This window comes from Triticum aestivum, chromosome 3B, assembly GCF_018294505.1.
Source record: "Triticum aestivum cultivar Chinese Spring chromosome 3B, IWGSC CS RefSeq v2.1, whole genome shotgun sequence".
In the NCBI taxonomy this organism is placed as follows: Eukaryota; Viridiplantae; Streptophyta; class Magnoliopsida; order Poales; family Poaceae; genus Triticum; species Triticum aestivum.
In genome coordinates this window covers 826,935,702-826,959,270 of record NC_057801.1, presented here as the reverse complement: position 1 = coordinate 826,959,270, position 23,569 = coordinate 826,935,702, and the positions used below count along the sequence as shown (strand labels likewise).

At 42.1% G+C, this 23,569-nt stretch overlaps 1 protein-coding gene across 1 annotated transcript; it reads right to left on the bottom strand.

The window, feature by feature from the left end:
- Positions 1-3,892: 3,892 nt before the first annotated feature.
- LOC123066886 (glycine-rich cell wall structural protein 1.8) lies at positions 3,893-4,943 on the bottom strand. Its single transcript, XM_044489874.1, has 2 exons — positions 4,406-4,943; positions 3,893-4,320 (listed from the first exon to the last, which is right to left on the bottom strand). The coding sequence occupies exons 1-2, from the start codon at positions 4,880-4,882 to the stop codon at positions 4,132-4,134; spliced, it is 666 nt and encodes a 221-aa protein (XP_044345809.1). The 5' UTR covers positions 4,883-4,943; the 3' UTR covers positions 3,893-4,131.
- Positions 4,944-23,569: the final 18,626 nt, after the last annotated feature.

Genomic DNA, 23,569 nt, shown 5'->3' with positions numbered 1-23,569 from the left:
CCATTATAATTTTTAGTATACACTTGTGTTTCAAAGTAGCAACAATTCATGCATTCTAACCTAGAAAGTTTCATGAGATTCATGTGTTTCATACTTGTGGGGAACCTACATTGTAGGACTTGGATTGTATATTCTGATGACGAGTGCTACCTCTTGAGCACTGCGTTGGTTTTCCCTTGAAGAGGAAAGGGTGATGTAGCAAAGTAGGGTAAGTATTTCCCTCAGTTTTTGAGAACCAAGGTATCAATCCAGTAGGAGGCTCCTCAAAAGTCCCTCGTACCTACACAAACAAACAAGAACCTCGCAACCAACGCGATAAAGGGGTTGTCAATCCCTTCACGGTAACTTGCGAAAGTGAAATCTGATAGAGATAATACGATAAGATAAATATTTTTGGTATTTTTATGATATAGATGGAAAAGTAAAAGATGCAAATAAAAGTAGATGGGAAACTTATATGATAAAAGATAGACCCGAGGGCCATAGGTTTCACTAGTGGCTTCTCTCAAGATAGCATAAGTATTACGGTGGGTGAACAAATTACTGTCGAGCAATTGATAGAAAAGTGCATAGCTATGAGAATATCTAGGCATGATCATGTATAAAGGCATCACGTCCACAACAAGTAGATCGAAACGATTCTGCATCTACTACTATTACTCCACACATCGACCGACTCCTGCCTGCATCTAGAGTATTAAGTTCATGAAGAACAGAGTAACGCATTAAGAAAGATGACATGATGTAGAGGGATAAACTCAAGCAATATGATATAAACCCCATCTTTTTATCCTCGATGGCAACAATACAATACGTGCCTTGCTTCCCCTGCTGTCAATGAGAAAGGACACCGCAAGATTGAACCCAAAGCTAAGCACTTCTCCTATTGCAAGAAAGATCAATCTAGTAGGCCAAACCAAACTGATAATTCGAAGAGACTTGCAAAGATACCAATCATACATAAAAGAATTCGAAGGAGATTCAAATATTTCTCATAGATAAACTTGATCATAAACCCACAATTCATAGGATCTCGACAAACGCACCGCAAAAAGAGTTACATCGAATAGATCTCCAAGAAGATCGAGGAGAACTTTGTATTGAGATTCAAAGAGAGATAAGAATCCATCTAGCTAATAACTATGGACCCGAAGGTCTGTGGTAAACTACTCACAACTCATCGGAGAGGCATTGGAGATGATGTAGAGGCCCTCCGTGGTCGATTCCCCCTCCGGCGGAGCGCCGACAATGGCTCCAAGATGGGACCTCGCAGATACAGAAGGTTGCGGTGGTGAAAATAGTTTTTCGTGGTGCTCCTGGATGTTCTGGGGGTACGTGGATATATATAGGATGAAGAAGTAGGTTGGTGGAGCCACGAGGGGCCCACGAGGGTGGGAGGCGCGCCCACCCCCCTAGGGCACGCCCTCCTGCCTCGTGGCTTCCTCGTCTGCTACTTGACGTCCACTCCAAGTCTCCTGGATTGCGTTTGTTCCAAAAAGATCGCTCCCGAAGGTTTCATTCCGTTTGGACTCCGTTTGATATTCCTTTTCTTCGAAACACTGAAATAGGCAAAAAATAACAGCAATTTGGGCCGGGCCTCCGGTTAGTAGGTTAGTCCCAAAAATGATATAAAAGTGTAAAGTACATCCCATAAATATCCAAAATGGGTAATATAATAGCATGGAACAATCAAAAATTGTAGATACGTTGGAGACGTATCAACGAGCATCTTCAAAAGCTTGAGTTCTTCATGAGCAAGCAAGTTGGATGCACCCCTACTTAGTCCATAGGAGAGCTTTCATATATTCATAGCGCTATGTGCATCCTAGTTGCATGGCGATCCCTATTCCATGCGTTGACATCAATCATAAGGCCTTCTCCACTGTCTAATGGTCAACTGCGTCTATGCAAGACTTACTGTGGTTTGGACTTCTCAAAATCCCAACCATTATTATATTTTTCCATTAAGTGTGAGGCATAGGCTTGCGCTCATTGTTTCATAGGTACTTGTGCGGTTGAATAACGCAGACAGACGATATTGCTATTGTACCTGGTATGCCCCGAGCTGGTTTTTTGAAGTGATCGCTCATGCATGATTTCTTTTTGTATATGATGGTCATTTATATGTTCCTGACATAATATGGACCTTCTCTCTAAACCTTCGGCAATGGGAATTTGGGCTCGACAAAAATGTGTTCCTCTTTCTTGACCTCCATGTAAATGGAACTAAGGGGATAGTTTGTATTACTTCCTTGATGTATAACTTTTTCATGCTTAAACGATGAACGTGGATATGACTGAGTTGGTAGCAGTTAACTTTTGGTAGTCAACCTCCTTAGTCGAGGGAGAGCAAGGTTTAAGCGTGGGGAGGTTGATGTCTCTATATTTGACGTGTTTTTAGAGCTCATTTGTTGCATGTTGTCTTCATATATCATGTCTCATGGAAGCAAATAGTTGTCAATTATGATTGATTACTGGTATTTGCACTTTTCTTGTGAGCATTCCACATTTACTATTTTATTTGGTTTTTATTAGTTTTGTTTGTTTTCTTGTGTCTATAGCCAAGGATTGAACCAAGGCCTCTGGCAAGACCGCCGGCCTCCTGCCCTGCACTGTGGCCAAGAGGGCGTGGTTCTTGAAATACGTCTCAAGCTCCTCCATACTAGGCGCCCACGATATAATTCCACCCCCCCCCCCCTTTCCGGTCGCAGATCTGGAACCCTGTGGGTGTAAAGCTCCCCTGGGAATCGAGACTCTGTGAGAGGGGGGGGGGGGGGTAGTGCGCCATGTCTCTGGGTGGTGGCGGGCGGCGAGAAGGGGGCGCTTGGGTAGGCCTGCTCGCAGCGGCGTGGGAGGGAAGACTCGGTTGGGATTTGGCTGGGGGAGGAGCGTAGGGAGCCAAAGCAGGGGGTAGTGGCACTCACGAGCTATATGGCCAGGGAGCCAGCAGCGATGACAACGAATCTCGCCGGTGCACTTATTTCCAAGCATTTAAAACATCTCCGCACTAGCCATCGAGGAATCCAAAGCTTGGAGCCATCTGGTATGTGCTTTGGCGCGGCGGACGGAGATTCGTCCAAACGGCGGTGACGACGATGGATCTTCACCAGTATCCACCCATCGTTGTCCTTTTCCAGATCCAGTGAATTTGGGCGGGACCGGCAGGGAAGTGGTGTAGATGAGGACGACCCGTAGACCACAACATCAAGGAAGGAGACAACTGGGGCCAAGGCACTATCTGGCCATCGGAGGTCGAAGAAATCACCGGGTGAGGATGTGGCTGGGGTTGGGAGGGGGCGGCGCACCGGCCGTGGATTGGAATGTTGGAGGCGGCGAGCTCGTGTGAGTGAGAACACCGTTGGGAAGCCATTACCACTCTTTCGACCCATGAAGACTGGGAAAATACATAGCTCCCGCAAGGTCAGATTTAGCCATGCCCTACTCTTCTTCTCATAGATTCACGCTGCTCGAGCACTTTAGTGGGCGATTCACCGATGGTTGAGGGCTGGATCTTTTTCAGTTCACGGGTGCAAGGTGGAGAAGCAGGGTCTGCTCCAGGCCTCCAGTCTTCCACGTGACCTCTCCAAATCCATCAGATGGTGTGCATCACTGCATCTGCGGCAGTAGCGATGAACATCTCCACAACTCCAACATATGCCGGATTGCTGGACGCTCCCATAAGAAGGCACACGCGCGTCAACTGAAGAGGCAGTTTAATCGCCTGGACATGGGTGACTGGGAGAGAAGTCCATATAACTCTGAACTACCTTTATAGCGTAAGTCCAGATTATTCGGTGGCAGTTCATAATTAATCTTGAAATGTTATCTGGACTTACACTATAAAGGTTAACACGACTAATTCCTAGCCGGTGCAGGTGCATGGGTTGATGACTAATATTAATAATGATGTTATTATTATATTTTAGATCACATCACACACGTACATATTGGCGGCCGTACTATGCCAGACGCACACGTGAGCGGCAACACGCACGCTTGCAGCTGGCTTATTGTAGGGACGCCGAAATTATAAGAGTGCTTAAGCAAAGACCTGCAAGCCTGCAGCATGATATTCTCCATCGATCTTATTGGAGTATAGGATAGATCGACGTTGGTTGCATGCATGATTACTTAGTTGCAGTAGCTGTTGTGGACGGGCATCCTGTACACCTGCTTTCCGCCGTAGCTGGGCTGCTGCTGCTCGCGATGCTCGTGGTAGGCGTAACCCACGGCGCCGAGTGCCGCCGCCCCTGCAATGCCGGCCTCGATCTGGTGCTTCCGCGCGTGCGCCGGGTCCTTCTTCGCCTCATACCCCTCATACTGCACCACACAAAAGGATCATTAATCGTGATGATTAAATGGGTTGGTAGTATATGATGTTAAGCTAGGGTAATTAAGTAATTACGAGGGCAAAGCCACCGGCGGCGAGGGCGCCGGCCTCGCCGATGCGCTCCCTGTTTTTGTGTTGCGTCACCTCCTTCTTGTAGTACCCCTGCCCCTGCTCGCCTCCGCCGAAGGACTCGGTGGTGGTGGTGGTGGTGTACGACATGGCCCTACCGTCGTTCTGCCCGTAGCCCTGGCCGTACCCATGTCCGGGCCTGCCGGAGTCGAAGCACTCGTCGGCGGTGGTGGTGTACACGGTCGTGCCACCGCCGCCGCCGCCATGCCCGTACATGCTTGACTCGATGCCAGTGTTGTTGGAGTACATGTTGGTCCCGCCATTGCCATGGCTCTGACCGTGGCCGTAGCCGGTACCATGGCCGAGCTTGCCACCGTCGTAGCACTCCTCGGTGGTGGTGGAGTATACGGTCCTGCCGCCGTCGAAGGACTCCTCGGTGGTGGAGTAGGACATGGGCCTACTGCCGTTGTAGTAGGCCGCCATTCTAAGAGCGGATGGCGAGCTAGTGTGATGGATACTGGCCGTGTTGATGCTTGCTTGCTTGGCTGTCACAAATGTGCCGTGGAAGGGGCGTATTTATAGCGTGGCGACCAGTGAGTGATTGCGAAGATGGACGGTGGAGATTTACTAGAGAGCAAAGTTGATTATTCCATGATCGCCTCTATTATTGGAATCTCAATTTGGGACTACAGTTGAGCATCGTTTTGTCGCTGCCGACATGCGTTATATACATAGCCTTGATATGCAAAATTTCCAAGATTCGTCTCATCAAGTTGTTATATCTCTTTTGGGAAAGAGTATGCGATAATTAGACTGCCGGGAGCACTTTTTTTGCAGCACTCAGTAAAGTTATTCTTCTTCTTTCCGCTCCTTCCAATAGAGCTTTCATACCTCTATATCTAGCACCAAATGAAAATGTGCTGATGTATAGTGACTCTCTTTCTCGTCACATATGATTCTTATTAACAGTTCAGCTGATGAGTATGAGCAACTCTTAACAAACTTACTGTCAAAAATATTACTTTTCGTAAATTTATTGGTTCATGTGTTTACTCATTTGGTGCCTTTGCTAAATGAGACTAAACATACATAAGCGATAAGCATGAGTTCTCTTGATTAATATACCAAAACTATTAGACAGAGATGTGTCATTTGATTTTGGAGAAAGCAAAGAGAAGGCTAACGAGTTAGCCTAGAGATCGTTGCATAAATTAGAATTTTGATTGCTTTAATCCAGAAATATATCATGAACATGGAATACGCCCATACTATGTATACAGCAGATACATCTACGTAAATAGCAAGTACGGCTAACACAGGAATAAACATGAAAGAGATAATGGAATACACCCTTTGTTCGGACAGGTCAAAGCCGCGGCGGCGGTGGAAGTTCTCGGCAACCTTCTTTTTGGACTCGTTGGTCTAACTCATGGTGATGTCGAAGGCGTCGAGGACGTAGTCAAATTAGTGGAAGAAGACGAACATCGGCGAGCAGTCGTGTCGGAGACGCTCTCCAAAAACCTAGCAGTGAACCTTCTCTCGGTGCAGGATCAAAAAGTGTAGGGTCCGGGTGATGTGTTCTTTTGTACAGTCATGCACGCGGCGGATGGGATGGGATCTCTGGAAACTATAAGAGTGTGTGGAACGATGGTGGATTCTGCGCAAGAAGGCAGAGGTGATCTGATAGGCGGTCGTGGTAGGGAGACGTGGGTTGGACAGGTATCTTAGTCGGCAACAACCCATGATCAGACGTCTCAGATGCGTGGTGCGTCCGGTAAGGTCTGAACTTGGCTTGTTCACGAAACACGACCAGCGGGCGAGGTGAGGCATGCGGGCAGTGATCACTCATCTTCTTAAGCTTCAATAGCATGTTGAAGAGAATCCCTTATAAAGGAGTCTCTAGAGTCCTCCATTCATGAGGTGAGACTAAACTTCCCACCACCATATCATGACGCCCACATGGGCCTTTCAGACATTTAGGAACTATTTCATTCGTAACTCAAGCCTGCTGCAAGATAACATTAATTATAAATGGTCCTTTTTATTTTTAATTTTTTTTACTATGTGTACAATAATTTATTTGTTTTGAGTTTTGCATGTTAGATGGTCTAGGGTAGTTCTACGCCGGCAAGATGTATGTATGTATGGTGCGTGCGTAGACGAGTCGTCGACATAAGATTGTGCATCATGAGATGCTACTCACCATGCAATGCGGCGCACGCGCAAGATGCCGAATGGTGCTTGAAGCAGCTCCACAAAGACCTGGAGCCAGGCTACACGAGACTGACTTCTTAGTTGCATGCAAGTAGTAGCTAGCTACATGCATCAGGGACGCATTTGGTTGCCTTGAGTGAATAGTGCCTGCATTTTAGCCACATCTTACCAGAGCCTGGTTTAGCAAAAATAGGCAACAAAGCAACATATGCATGTTATTTGGTTGCCTGCATTGCACCAATGATCACTTTAGCGACATCTGTTTGGTTACCCGCATTTGCGCTTAATGGGTGATCAGATGCAAACCACAACTATTTGGTGCCTACACGTTTGTATTCTGCTCACCGCATTGAGATGTGGTGGGCTTACCACCACATTAGACAAAACAGCAGGCAGAGCACTAACAACACATAAACTAGCAGGTGAACAATGGCTAACAGCAAATAAACAAGCTACTAAATAGGCATATTGATAGGTTCACAACAAACAGACACAAATTTAAAGAGAGCATGGGTATCCCATGCCCCCGCTTCACCACAGGGTGCTGAACCCTGGACAAAATATTAACAGGTTCACAACAGCTAACAGCAAATAAACAAGCAACTAAACAGGCATACGGATAGGTTCACAACAAACAGGCATAAATTTAAAGAGAGCATGGGCATCCCATGCCCCTGCTTCACCACAGGGTGCCGAACCCTGGACAAAATATGAACAGGTTCACAACAAGTTCTCCCATCACCGCAGCAAACTAACTACAAGTTCATACTAACAAGTTCAGAGGGTGAAGTCAAGGTCACCGATGCAGCTATGCCTGCTGCAGCGCACCCTGCACCCGATGGAGCTGTCGTGTTTGTAGATTTGAACCTTGACGCCTAGACCGGAGATGCGCAGCATGATGAGGTCGCCGGGGAGGATCCTGTGGCAGCGGCAGAAGTACTGCCAGCCCTGACCAAGCACCATCTGCCACTCGAAGCTCTGAACCTGCACCCAGAATTCGCACCACTTGTTGGCAGACAGTCTGACGACGCGCTTGGTCTTGATCATGAGCCACTCCTTCATCACCTCCTAGAACTTGGGAGGGATGACGAGCATGGCCAGAGCATCCTCATCCCTGATTGGCACGTAAAACCGAAGCGGCTCTGGGGACCCCTCCTCATGGCCTGTCCTAGGAGCTCGTCCCCTCGAACGTGGCTGGCTCATGAAGGCAACCCTGCCAGGCAGGTTCACCCTCTTGAGCTAGCAGTTCATGGGTAAGAAGTCCACGGAGGCCCTGGCGCCGGTGACGACTGATGTCTACTACACAACCTTCTTCTTGTAGACGTTGTTGGGCCTGCAAGTGCACAGATTTGTAGGACAGTAGCAAATTTCCCTCAAGTGGATGACCTAAGGTTTATCAATCCGTGGGAGGCGTAGGATGAAGATGGTCTCTCTCAAACAACCCTGCAACCAAATAACAAAAAGTCTCTTGTGTCCCGAACACACCCGATACAATGTCAAATTGTATAGGTGCACTAGTTCGGCGAAGAGATGGTGATACAAGTGCAAAATAGATAGTAGATATAGGTTTTTGTAATCTGAAATAATAAAAACAGCAAGGTAACAAGTGGTAAAAGTGAGCGTAAACGGTATTGCAATGATAGGAAACGAGGCCTAGGGTTCATACTTTCACTAGTGCAAGTTCTCTCAACAATAATAACATAGATAGATCATATAACAAGCCCTCAACATGCAACAAAGAGTCACTCCAAAGCCACTAATAGCGAGAACAAACGTAGAGATTATGGTAGGGTACGAAACCACCTCAAAGTTATTCTTTCGGATCAATCTATAAAAGAGTTCGTACTAGAATAACACCTTAAGACACAAATCAACCAAAACCCTAATGTCACCTAGATACTCCATTGTCACCTCAAGTATCCGTGGGCATGATTATACGATATGCATCACACAATCTCAGATTCATCCAACCAACATAAAAGTACTTCAAAGAGTGCCCCAAAGCTACTACCAGAGAGTCAAGAGCGTGTGCCAACCCCTATGCATAGGTTCCCAAATGTCACGAAACCCGCAAGTTGATCACAAAAACATACATCAAGTGGATCAATAGAATAACCCATTGTTACCACGGTTATCCCACGCAAGACATACATCAAGTGTTATCATAAAAGACTCAATCTGATAAGATAACTTCAAAGGGGAAACTCAATTCATCACAATAGAGTAGAGTGGGAGAAACATCATAAGATCCAACTACAATAGCAAAGCTCGGGATACATCAAGATCGTGCCATAGAGGGAACACGAGAGAGATATCAAACACATAGCTACTAGTACATACCCTCAGCCCCGAGGGTGAACTACTCCCTCCTCATCATGGAGAGCGCCGGTATGATGAAGATGGCCTCCGGTGAGGGATCCCCCCTCCGGCAGGGTGCCGGAACAGGGTCCCGATTGGTTTTTGGTGGCTACAGAGGCTTGCGGCAGAGGAACTCCCGATCTAGGTTCTGTTCTGGAAGTTTTAGGGTACAAGAGTATATATGGGTGCAGGGGGTACGTCGGTGGACCTCCGGGGTGCTCACGAGGCAGGGGGGCGCGCCCAAGGGGGTAGGGCGCGCCCCCCACCCTCGTGGGCAGCCCGGGACTCCCCTGACGTGCACTCCAAGTCTATCAGGTTGCTTTCCTTCCAAAAATAACTTCTCCAGTTGATTTCGTTCCATTTTGACTCCTCTGATATTCCTTTTCCTCGAAACACTGAAATAGGCATAAAACAACAAATCTGGGCTGAGCCTCCGGTTAATAGGTTAGTCCCAGAAATAATATAGAAGTGGATAATAAAGCCCATAATCATTCAAAACAGCTAATATAATTGCATGAATGCTTCATAAATTATAGATACGTTGGAGACGTATCAGCATCCCCAAGCTTAGTTCCTACTCGTCCTCGAGTAGGTAAATGATAAAAGAAAGAATTTATGAAGTGTGAATGCTAGAGGTGCACAAGTTTGATCAATGATAATTTCAATCACCTTTTCTAGCATGATAATATGTCATAACAGTAGTTCATCTCATAAAACTTTTCACGAACTAGTAACAAGCAATTCACATGTTAAAGCATAGACCATAAACTTTCTTGAAAACTAGCAAACTTCATTCTTAGTCATCAAAATAATTACAATTCATCTTATTTTCAGGAATAGCAAACTCCACATACTCAACTATCATATAGTCTTCTACAATTGCTAACACTCACGCAATACTTGTGGTTATGAAGTTTTAATCAGACACAGAGAAAGATTGGGGCTTATAATGTTGCCTCCAAATGTATTCACCTTTGGGTGATGCCAACAATAATAGTTCATGCTAACGTACATCCAATTGGATATATATATCAGGATCACCCCACCACAAAGTGCTTGCCAAAGGATAAAATGAAAAAGGGAAAGGTGAAGATCACCTTGACTCTTGCATAAAGTAAAAGATAGGCCCTTCGCAGAGGGAAGCAGGGATTTGCAGAGGTGCCAGAGCTCGATTTTTAAAATAGAGATAAATAATTTTGAGAGGTATGATCTCATTGTCAACATAACAACCAAGAGTTCCCAATATCTTCCATACTACATACATTATAGGCGGTTCCCACGCGGAATGGTAAAAGTTTATACTCCCCCAACCACCAACAAGCATCAATCCATGGCTTGCTCGAAACAACGAGTGCCTCCAACTAACAACAATCCTGGGGGAGTTTTGTTTAATTATTTTGATATGATTTTGATCTTTTTGATCATGGGAATGGGCATCCCGGTTACCGCCACTTTCTCGTGAATGAGGAGCGGAGTCCACTTCTCTTGAGAATAACCCACCTAGCATGGAAGACACTGACAGCCCCTAGTTGCTACATGAGCAATTCGGGCATACAAAACAGATTATAATTTGAAGGTTTAGAGTTTGGCACATGCAAATTTACTTGGAACGGCAGGTAAATACCGCATATAGGTAGGTATGGTGGACACTCATGGCGAAAACTGGGTTTAAGGATATTGGATGCACAAGAAGTATTCCCGCTTAGTACAGATATTCAGGCTAGCAAGGGGAGAAAGGCAATCTCAACATGTTTGAATGATACATGACAATATACTTTAACTGAGATGCGAGAAAACATAACCCATTATGTTGTCTTCCTTGTCCAACATCAACTCTTTAGCATGTCATACTTAATGAGTGCTCACAATTATAAAAGATGTCTATGATAAATTTATATGTGAAATCTCTCTTCCTTCAATATTCTTTCATGAATTGTTCAAATGACCTATACAATGCTTGCTAACCATCAATAAATTCACAACCTCTACTTCTTAGATGTGAAGTCATTACTCCGCATGGGATAAGCAAATGAGACATATATAATTTCATATTTATGACATTCAACTCATTCAACCATTTACTCATAGGATATAAGTGAAGCACACGAGTAAATGAAAAACTACTCCAAAAAGATATAAGTGAAGATCAATGAGTAGCTAAATAATTATGCAACTATGCAAGGACTCTCTCTCATTAAAGAATTTCAGATCTTGGTATTGTATTCAAGCAGCAAAAAAGAAAATAAATGATATTGCAAGGATAGCACAACTCATGTGAAGAAGCAAAAACTTAGGCTCAACCGATACTAACCGATGATTGTTGAAGAAGAAAGGTGGGATGCCTAACGGGGCATCCCCAAGCTTAGATTCTTGAGACTTCTTGGAATATTATCTTGGGGTGCCTTGGGCATCCCCAAGCTTGAGATTTTGTGTCTCCTTAATTCCTCTCATATCATGGTTTTTCTATTTCTTATCAAAAGCTTCATTCACAACAAACTCAACAAGAACTCGTGAGATAGGTTAGTATAAGCCAATGCAAAACCTTATCATATTCTACTGTAACAAATCACTAAAATTATTATTCAACATTGAATACTAAATGCCTCTGCATATTTAATACTCCTATCCTCAAATAGAATCGTTAAACAAGCAAACATATGCAAGCAACGCAAACATAACAGCAATCTGCCAAAACAGTACAGTCTGTAAAGAATGCAAGAGTATTAATACTTCCCTGACTCCAAAAATTATGAACTAAAATTCCCACTCTAGTAAATTTATCAGAACTCATTATGCAAAAGGTTTCAACATTATATCATGCTCTGACTTTTCTGAGTAATTTTTGCAACAGCGGTAAACTTTCTGTTTTCAAACAGCAACATGTATACTAGCAAAATAAGCATGGCAAAGGCTATCCTTGACTTTTTGATTGAAACTAAAGATGAAAAACATTATTATAAATAACAGCAAGCAAAACTAACAAAATAAATTAACATGACGCTCCAAGAAAAACACATATCATGTGGTGAATAAAAATATAGCTCCAAGTAAAGTTACCGATGAACGAAGACGAAAGAGGGGATGCCTTCCAGGGCATCCCCAAGCTTAGGCGCTTGAGTCTTCCTTGAATATTACCTTGGGGTGCCTTGGGCATCCCCAAGCTTAGGCTCTTGTCAATCCTTATTCCATAGTCCATCCAAGCTTTACCCAAAACATGAAAACTTCAACCACACAAAACTTAACAGAAAACTCGTAAGCTCCGTTAGCGAAAGAAAACAAAACACCACTTCAAAGTACTGTAATGAACTCATTCTTTATTTATATTGGTATTAAACCTACTGTATTCCAACTTCTCTATGGTTTATAAACTATTTTACTAGCCATAGATTCATCAAAATAAGCAAACAACACAATGAAAACAGAATCTGTCAAAAAACAGAACAGTCTGAAGTAATCTGTAACTAACGTAAACTTCTGGAACTACAAAAATTCTAAAATAAATTGGTGGACCTGAGGAATTTGTCTAGTAATCATCTGCAAAAAGAATCAACTAAATAGTACTCTCCAGTAAAAGGTTCTAGCTAATATCGTGAGCGCTAAAGTTTCTATTTTTTACAGCATGATCATAAAGACTTCATCCAAGTCTTCCCAAAGGTTCTACTTGGCACAAACACTAATTAAAACATAAAACCACATCTAAACAGAAGCTAGATAGATTATTTATTACTAAACAGAACCAAAAAGTAAGAAACTAAAATAAAATTGGGTTGCCTCCCAACAAGCGCTATCGTTTAACGCCCCTAGCTAGGCATGATGATTTCAATGATGCTCACATAAAAGATAAGAATTGAAACATAAAGAGAGCATCATGAAGAATATGACTAGCACATTTAACTCTAACCCACTTCCTATGCATAGGGATTTTGTGAGCAAAGAACTTACGGGAACAATAATCAATAAGCATAGGAAGACAAAACAAGCATAACTTCAAGATTTTAAGCACATAGAGAGGAAACTTGATATTATTGCAATTCCTACAAGCATATATTCCTCCCTCATAATAATTTTCAGTAGCATCATGAATGAATTCAACAATATAACCAGCACCTAAAGCATTCTTTTCATGATCTACAAGCATAGAAAATTTACTACTCTCCACATAAGCAAATTTATTCTCATCAACAATAGTGGGAGCAAACTCAACAAAATAACTATCATGTGATTGAAAATTAAGATCAAGATGACAAGTTTCTTGGTTATCATTATTCTTTAAAGCATAGGTGTCATCACAATAATCATCATAGACAGTAGGCATGCTTTCATCATAGTAAATTTTCTCATCAAAGCTTGGGGGACAAAAAATATCATCTTCATCAAACATAGCTTCCCCAAGCTTGTGGCTTTGCATATCATTAGTATCATGGATATTCAAGGAATTCATACTAACAACATTGCAATCATGCTCATCATATAAATATTTGGTGCCAAACATTTTAATACATTCTTCTTCTAACACTTTGGCACAATTTTCCTTTCCATCATTCTCACGAAAGATATTAAAAAGATGAAGCGTATGAGATAAACACAATTCCATTTTTTGGTAGTTTTCTTTTATAAACTAAACTAGTGATAAAACAAGAAACAAAAAGATTCGATTGCAAGATCTACAGATATACCTTCAAGCACTAACCTCCCCGGCAACGGTGCCATAAAAGAGCTTGATGTCTACTACACAACCTTCTTCTTGTAGACGTTGTTGGGCCTGCAAGTGCACAGGTTTGTAGGAAAGTAGCAAATTTCCCTCAAGTGGATGACCTAAGGTTTATCAATCCGTGGGAAGCGTAGGATGAAGATGGTCTCTCTCAAACAACCCTGCAACCAATAACAAAAAGTCTCTTGTGTCCCCAACACACCCGATACAATGTCAAATTGTATAGGTGCATTAGTTCGGCGAAGAGATGGTGATACAAGTGCAAAATAGATAGTAGATATAGGTTTTTGTAATCTGAAATAATAAAAACAGCAAGGTAACAAGTGGTAAAAGTGAGCGTAAACGGTATTGCAATGATACAAAACAAGGCCTAGGGTTCATACTTTCACTAGTGCAAGTTCTCTCAACAATAATAACATAGATAGATCATATAACAAGCCCTCAACATGCAACAAAGAGTCACTCCAAAGCCACTAATAGCGGAGAACAAACGTAGATATTATGGTAGGGTACGAAACCACCTCAAAGTTATTCTTTCGGATCAATCTATAAAAGAGTTCGTACTAGAATAACACCTTAAGACACAAATCAACCAAGACCCTAATGTCACCTAGATACTCCATTGTCACCTCAAGTATCCGTGGGCATGATTATACGATATGCGTCACACAATCTCAGATTCATCCAACCAACATAAAAGTACTTCAAAGAGTGCCCCAAAGCTACTACCGTAGAGTCAAGAACGTGTGCCAACCCCTATGCATGGGTTCCCAAATGTCACGAAACCCGCAAGTTGATCACAAAAACATACATCAAGTGGATCAATAGAATAACCCATTGTCACCACGGTTATCCCACGCAAGACATACATCAAGTGTTATCATAAAAGACTCAATCTGATAAGATAACTTCAAAGGGGAAACTCAATTCACCACAAGAGAGTAGAGGGGGAGAAACATCATAAGATCCAACTACAATAGCAAAGCTCGGGATACATCAAGATCGTGCCATAGAGGGAACACGAGAGAGAACACAAGAGAGAGAGATCAAACACACAGCTACTAGTACATACCCTCAGCCCCAAGGGTGAACTACTCCCTCCTCGTCATGGAGAGCGCCGGGATGATGAAGATGGCCTCCGGTGAGGGATCCCCCCTCCGGCAGGGTGCCGGAGCAGGGTCCCGATTGGTTTTTGGTGGCTACAGAGGCTTGCGGCGGCGGAACTCCCGATCTAGGTTCTGTTCTGGAAGTTTTAGGATACAAGAGTATATATGGGTGCAGGGGGTACGTCGGTGGACCTCCGGGGTGCTCACGAGGCAGGGGGGCGCGCCCCCCACCCTCGTGGGCAGCCCGGGACTCCCCTGACATGCACTCCAAGTCTATCAGGTTGCTTTCCTTCCAAAAGTAACTTCTCCAGTTGATTTCGTTCCGTTTTGACTCCGTCTGATATTCCTTTTCCTCGAAACACTGAAATAGGCATAAAACAGCAAATCTGGGCTGGGCCTCCGGTTAATAGGTTAGTCCCAAAAATAATATAAAAGTGGATAATAAAGCCCATAATCATTCAAAACAGATAATATAATAGCATGAATGCTCCATAAATTATAGATACGTTGGAGACGTATCAACGACTTGGGCTCTTCCACCAGACCTGTCCCACTCCGTCTGCATCACCTTGTTAGGTAATATGACATGGATTAGTAACATGGCATTGGAAGCATGCTACATTTATACTAGTACCTAAAGTAGTGAACATATTGGTCCTACCTACCATGAGAACCATGCATGTAAACCTAGCATGCACATTTGTACTAGAACCCTAAGCAGGAACATCAAAGATGGCACCAATATAGCTAGCATGTGATGACACACAAGTGTAGGGGATCTATCGTAGTCCTTTCGATAAGTAAGAGTGTCGAACCCAACGAGGAGCAGAAGGAAATGATAAGCGGTTTTCAGCAAGGTTTTCTCTGCAAGCACTAAAATTATAGGTAATAGATAGTTTTGTGATAAGATAAACTGTAACGAGTAACAAGCAATGAAAGTAAATAAAGTGCAGCAAGGTGGCCCAATCCTTTTTGTAGCAAAGGGTAAGCCTGGACAATTTCTTATAATGAGAAAAGAGCTCCCGAGGACACATAGGGATTATCGTCAAGCTAGTTTTCATCACGTTCATATGATTCGCGTTCGGTACTTTGATAATTTAATATGTGGGTGGACCGGTGCTTCGGTACTGCCCTTACTTGGACAAGCATCCCACTTATGATTAACCCCTATTGCAAGAGTTCGCAACTACAAAAGAAGTATTAAGGTAAACCTAACCACATCATTAAACATATAGATCCAAATCAGCCCCTAAGGAAGCAACGCATAAACTAGGGTTTAAACTTCTATCAGTCTAGCAACCCATCATCTACTTATTACTTTAATGCCTTCCTCTAGGGCCAAATAATGGTGAAGTGTCATGTAGTCGACGTTCACATAACACCACTAGAGGAAAAGACAACATACATCTCATCAAAATATCGAAGGAATACCAAATTCACATGACTACTAATAGCAAGACTTCACCCATGTCCTCAGGAACAAACGTAACTACTCACAAAGCATGTTCATGTTCATAATCAGAGGGGTAATAATATGCATTAAGGATCTGAACATATGATCTTCCACCAAGTAAACCAATTAGCATCAACTACAAGGAGTAAGCAACACTACTAGCAACCCACAGGTACCAATTTGTGGTTTTGATACAAGATTGGATACATGAGATGAACTAGGGTTTTGATAGGAGATGGTGCTGGTGAAGATGTTGATGGAGATTGACCCCCTCCCGATGAGAGGATCGTTGGCGATGACGATGGTGATGATTTCCCCCTCCCGGAGGGAAGTGTCCCCGTCAGAACAGCTCTGCCGGAGCTCTAGATTGGTTCCGCCAAGGTTCCGCCTCGTGGCGGCGGAGTTTCGTCCCGTAAGCTTGCCCACAATTTTTTCCAGGGTAAAAGCCTTCATATAGCAGAAGATGGACACCGGGGGGCCACCAGGGGGCCCAGGAGACAGGGGGCGCGCCCAGTAGGGGTGGGCGCGCCCCCCACCCTCCTGGCCAGGGTGTGGGCCCCCTGAGGTGGTTCTTCCTCTCAATAATTCTTATTAATTCCAAAAATAAGTTTCATGGAGTTTCAGGATTTTTGGAGCAGTGCAGAATATGTTTCCAATGTTTGCTCCTTTTCCAGCCAGAATTCCAGCTGTCGGCATTCCTCCTCTTCATGGTAAACCTTGTAAAATAAGAGAGAATAGCCATAAGTATTGAGATATAATGTGTAATAACATCCCAAAATGCAATAAATATCAATATAAAAGCATGATGCAAAATGGACGTATCAACTCCCCCATGCTTAGACCTCGCTTGACCTCAAACGGAAGCCGATATCTAAAAATATGTCCACATGTTTAGAGATAGAGGTGTCGATAAAAATAAAATACGGACATGAGGGCATCATGATCATTCTTATAACAACAACATATATAGATTTTATCATATGATTTCTTATACTCTAGTAACGATCAATTCACAATGTGAAGTATGGTCCAGAAACTTCATTAGGAACTAACAAACTATAATCTCAGTCATTGAAGCAATTGCAGTTTATCATCACATCAGAAAGATTCATGAATAGAGCTTTTCAACAAGTCCACATACTCAACAATCATGTAGTCTACTACAATTGCTAACATATATAGATTTTATCATATGGTTATGGAGTTTCAGCCGGACACTGAGAAAGACAGGGGCTTATTGTGTTGCCTCCCAACGTATTCACCTTTAGGTGATGTCAACAATAATAGCCCATGCTAAGTTACATCCAATTGGATATATACATCATGATCTTCCAAACACGAGGAGCTTGCCAAAGGATAAAATGAAAAAGGGAAAGGTGAAGATCACCTTGACTCAAGCATAAAGTAAAAACATAAAGTAAAAGATAGGCCCTTCGCAGAGGGAAGCAGAGGTTGTCATGTGCGTTTAGGGTTGGATGCACAAAATCTTAATGCAAAAGAACTTCACTTTATATTGCCCCTTGTATGTGGACCTTTATTATGCAGTCCGTCGCTTTTATTGCTTCCACAACAAGATCGTATAAAGCTTATTTTCTCTGCACTAATAAGTCATACATATTTAGATAGCAATTTTTATTGCCTGCAACATGACAACTTACTTGAAGGATCTTACTCAATCCATAGGTAGGTATGGTGGACTCTCATGGCAAAACTGGGTTTAAGGATATTTGGAAGCACAAGTAGTATCTCTACTTGGTGCAAGGAATTTGGCTAGCATGAGGGGGAAAGGGAAGCTCAACATATTTGAAAGGTCAATGACAATATACTTTAACTGAGATGTGAGAAAACATAAACCATTACGTTGTCTTCCTTGTCCAACGTCAACTCTTTTAGCATGTCATACTTAATGAGTGCTCCCAATCATAAAAGATGTCCAAGATAATATATTTGTATGTGAACCTCTCTTTCCTTATCACTTCCTATTAATTGCAACGATGACCAAAACTACGTTTATCAACTCTGAACAACTTTTATGCCTCATACTTTCTATGTGTGAAGTCATCACTAACCATAAGATCAATATGAACTCTTTTATTCTTTCTACTTTCTCAAGATCATAGCACATAGCAAAGCCCTTGACTCAACACTAATCTTTATTATAGATAGCTCACGGACTTGATTACATAAAGAGATCACAAAGCAAAACTCACAACTACTTGAAATCAAAACTTTAATCTACTAGATCAAGATACTACTAAAGGGATATAACTAAATAAAACGGTAAAGATAGGAGTGTGATGGTGATACGATACCGGGGCACCTCCCCCAAGCTTGGCAGTTGCCAAGGGGAGTGCCCATACCCATGTGATTATGTCCTTGGAGGTGGTGAAGTAGGAGTTGTTGATGATGTAGGCTTGTCATCCATCTTCCAAGGCATATGCTCACCATCATAGAAGGATGATCGAGTCTCCGGGATCCTTAAATCTGCAGCCAAACTCATCCCCTTGAATCTATATTCATACTCACAGTTCTGGTTTTGCAGGTCATAGATCTGGGCTTGGAGGTGCTCGATTTTCTCTTGAAGCTTAAAGATGGTCTCCCTAATGACTTTGGCATCTAGCTTGTGGTTGTTGGTGAACTCCGTGATCATCATCTGGTTGGCGTTGAGTCCACGCTCCACCATCCCTTAGCACTTGAAAACTTGCTGCTCCACGGCTTCGAGCTTTGTCTCCACGCTTCCGGCATGCCTTGGTCCCTCCACATCGCGGATGTGCAGCACCCCCTCACGCATATCAATGGTTTCAGGGTGTTGCAGCACCTCCGCGAGATAGGGGTTGATAACCCTCTCGAAAAAATTGTCCTTGGGAGCGCTTGGAGACGCCATGATGATCTAGATCTGAAACAGAAACAGCTCGAAATGAAAACAGAGGATATTTGCGTGATACGGTGGTCAAAACCTTCGGGAGTATATATAATGAATTTTTACCGACCAAAATACGTAACGTGCAAGAAAACAGAGTCCGAGAGGCACAGGGGTGTCCACGAGACAGGGGGGCGCGCCCAGTAAGGTTGGGCGCGCCCTCCACCCTCGTGTCCTTCTCGGACTACTTCTTTCTTTCTAAAATTCTTAAACATTCCAAAACTTACAAAAATTGCCATTAGAATTGTTTTGGAGTCGGTTTACTTACCGTACCACATACCTATTCCTTTTCGGAGTCTGGAACGTTCTGGAAAGTGTCCCTTATGTATTCCTTCGTGGTTACGGTTTCAATAATATTAGTTTCAACATTGATAGGATTACCTGAAATATAATGTTTAATTCTTTGACCGTTCACCACCCTCGGACTTGTGCCTTCGAAGTTGTTGATTTTTATGGCACCAGAACGATAGACCTCTTCGATAACGTAAGGACCTTCCCATTTCGAGAGAAGTTTTCCTGCAAAAAATCTTAAACGAGAGTTGAATAATAACACATAATCACCGACGTTAAACTCACGCTTTTGTATCCTTTTGTCATGCCAGCGTTTGACTTTTTCTTTGAATAGCTTGGCATTCTCATAGGCTTGGGTTCTCCATTCATCAAGTGAGCTAATATCAAACAGCCTCTTCTCACCGGCAAGTTTGAAGTCATAGTTGAGCTCTTTAATAGCCCAATATGCTTTATGTTCAAGTTCAAGAGGTAAATGACACGCTTTTCCATAGACCATCTTATACGGAGACATACCCATAGGATTTTTGTATGCAGTTCTATAGGCCCATAATGCATCATCAAGTTTTTTGGACCAATTCTTTCTAGATCTATTGACAGTCTTTTGCAAAATTAATTTGAGCTCTCTATTGCTCAACTCTACTTGACCACTAGACTGCGGATGATAAGGAGATGCGATTCTATGATTAACATCATACTTAGCAAGCATCTTATGGAAAGCACCATGAATAAAATGTGAACCACCATCAGTCATAAGATATCTAGGGACTCCAAACCTCGGAAAAATAACTTCTTTAAGCATTTTAATAGAAGTGTTATGATCAGCACTACTAGTTGGAATAGCTTCTACCCACTTAGTAACGTAATCAACAGCAACTAAAATATGTGTATAACCATTAGAGGCAGGAAAAGGTCCCATATAATCAAAGCCCCAAACATCAAACGGTTCAATAACAAGAGAATAATTCATAGGAATTTCTTGACGACTACTAATATTACCAATTCTTTGACATTCATCACAAGATAAGACAAACTTACGAGCATCTTTGAAGAGAGTAGGCCAATAAAAACCAGATTGCAATACCTTGTGTGCAGTTCTATCTCCAGCATGGTGTCCTCCATATGATTCAGAGTGACACTTGCGTAGGATATGTTCCTGTTCATGCTCAGGTACACAACGTCTAATAACACCATCTACTCCTTCTTTATAAAGGTGTGGGTCATCCCATAAGTAATGTCTTAAATCATAAAAGAACTTTTTCTTTTGCTGGTATGTGAAACTAGGAGGTATAAATTTAGTAACAATATAATTAGCATAATCAACATACCAAGGAGCAGTCCAAGAAGCATTAACGGCCGCTAGTTGTTCATCAGGAAAGCTATCATCAATAGGCAGTGAGTCATCAAGAACATTCTCTAACCTAGACAAGTTGTCTGCAACGGGGTTCTCAGCTCCCTTTCTATCAATAATATGTAAATCAAATTCTTGGAGCAGGAGAACCCATCTAATGAGTCTAGGCTTGGCATCTGTCTTTTCCATAAGATATTTAATAGCAGCGTGATCAGTGTGAATAGTAACTTTGGAATCGATAATATAAGGTCTAAACTTATCACATGCAAACACAACTGCTAAGAATTCTTTTTCGGTAGTAGCATAATTTCTCTGGGCAGTATCAAGAGTCTTACTAGCATACTGGATAACATTCAATTTCTTATCAACTCTTTGCCCTAGAACAGCACCTACAGCATAATCAGTAGCATCACACATAATTTCAAAGGGTAAATTCCAGTCAGGCGGCTAAACAATAGGTGCAGTGATCAAAGCTTTCTTAAGTATTTCAAATGCTTCTACACAATCATCATCAAAGGCAAAAGGATATCTTTTTGCAACAAATTAGTCAGAGGCCTAGAAATTTTAGAGAAGTCCTTAATGAACCTTCTATAAAAACCGGCATGACCAAGGAAACTTCCTATACCTTTTATGTCCTTGGGACATGGCATCTTTTCAATAGCATCAACTTTGGCTTTATCAACTTCAATACCTCTCTCGGAGATCTTGTGCCCCAACACAATGCCTTCATTAACCATAAAGTGACACTTTTCCCAATTCAAGACGAGACTAGTGTCTTTGCATCTCTGCAAAACTCGATCAAGGTTGCTCAAGCAATCATCAAAAGAGGATCCATAAACGGAGAAATCATCCATAATACCTCGCAAATCTTTTCACAAAAGTCATAGAATATAGCTATCATACATCTTTGAAAGGTAGCAGGTGCATTACATAAACCAAAAGGCATACGTCTACAAGCAAAAGTACCGACAGGGCAAGTAAAAGTAGTTTTAGATTGATCCTTAGCTGACACAGGTATTTGAGAGAAACCAGAATAACCAACTAGAAAGCAGAAATGTGTGTGTTTGGATAGTCTTTCTAGCATTTGATCAATAAAAGGTAAAGGGTAATGATCTTTCTTAGTAGCCTTATTTAATTTACGGAAATCAATTACCATCCTATAACCTGTAATAATTCTTTGCGGGATCAATTCATCTTTATCATTAGGAACAACGGTCATACCTCCCTTTTTAGGAACACAGTGGACAGGGCTTACCCATTCACTATCAGCAACGGGATAAATTATACCTGCCTCAAGGAGCTTTAGTATCTCCTTTCTTACCACTTCTTTCATCTTAGAATTCAATCATGTTGAAGATCTCTAACTGGTTTAGCATCGGCCTCCAAATTAATTTTGTGTTGGCATAACGTGGGACTAATGCCCTTAAGATCATCCAGAGTATATCCAATAGCAGCGCGGTGCTTCTTCAGAGTTTTCAATAATCTTTGTTCTTCTTGCTCTAAAAGGTTAGCACTAATAATAACAGGATATATTTTCTTTTCATCAAGATAAGCATACTTAAGATTATCAGGTAATGGTTTGAGTTCAAACACGGGATTACCCTTGGGTGGAGGGGATCCCCAAGAATTTCAACGGAAAGGTTGTGTTTCAGCATAGGTTCCTGTTTAAGGAACACTTCATCTATTTCCCTTCTTTCCTTCATAAACATATCATTTTCATGGTCAAGCAAATATTGTTCTAACGGATCAGTAGGAGGCATGGCAATAGAAGCAAGAGCAATAATCTCATCCTTACTAGGTGATTCTCTATCACGAGGTTGTCTACAAAACTTAGCAAAATTAAACTCATGAGACATACCATCTAAACCAATTGTGACAGTATCTTTTTCACAATCAATCTTAGCATTAACAGTATTCAAGAAGGGTCTACCAAAAATAATGGGACAAAAGTCATCTTGTGGGGAACTAAGAACAAGAAAATCAGCAGGATATTTAACCTTCCCACACAAGACTTCAACATCCCTAACAATCCCAACTGGTGAAATAGTATCTCTATTGGCAAGCTTGATAGTAACATCAATACCTTCCAACTCAACGGGTGCAATATCATGCATAATTTCTTTATATAAGTCATAGGGTATTGCACTAGCACTAGCACCCATATCACATAAGCCATGATAACAATGATCTCCTATTTTAACAGAAATAACAGGCATGCCTACCAAAGGTCTATGTATCTTAGTATCTGGTCTAACAATATTAGCAGACTCACCACAGAAATAAATAACATGCCCATCTAAATCATCATCCAAGAGATCTTTAACCATAGCAATACTAGGTTCAACTTTGATTTGCTCAGGAGGTGTATAAGTCCTAGTATTACTCTTACAAACAGTAGTCAAAGTTTTAGCATGATCCTTTATCCTAACAGGAAAAGGAGGTTTCTCTACATAAGTAGTGGGAACAATAGGATCACTATAAGTGACAGTCTTTTCTTCAACTGTAATAGGTGCAACTACTTTTACTTCAACGGGAGGATTATATTTGAACCACTTTTCTTTAGGGAGATCAATGTAAGTAGCAAAAGATTCACAGAAAGAAGCTACTATCTCAGAATCAAGTCCATACTTAGCGCTAAATGCACGAAAAGCATCGGTATCCATAAAAGATTTAACACAATCAAACTTAGGTGTCATACCTGACTCCTTACCATCGTCGGAACCCCAATATTTAGAGTTGCGTTTAATTCTTTCCAATAAGTCCCATTTG

Coding starts and splice junctions, on each gene's coding strand:
- LOC123066886 (XM_044489874.1), bottom strand. CDS start 4,882: ATGGCGGCCTACTACAACGGCAGTAGGCCCATGTCCTACTCCACCACC. Junction 4,321..4,405: donor CCGCCGGTGGCTTTGCCCTC/GTAATTACTTAA, acceptor TGTGTGGTGCAG/TATGAGGGGTATGAGGCGAA.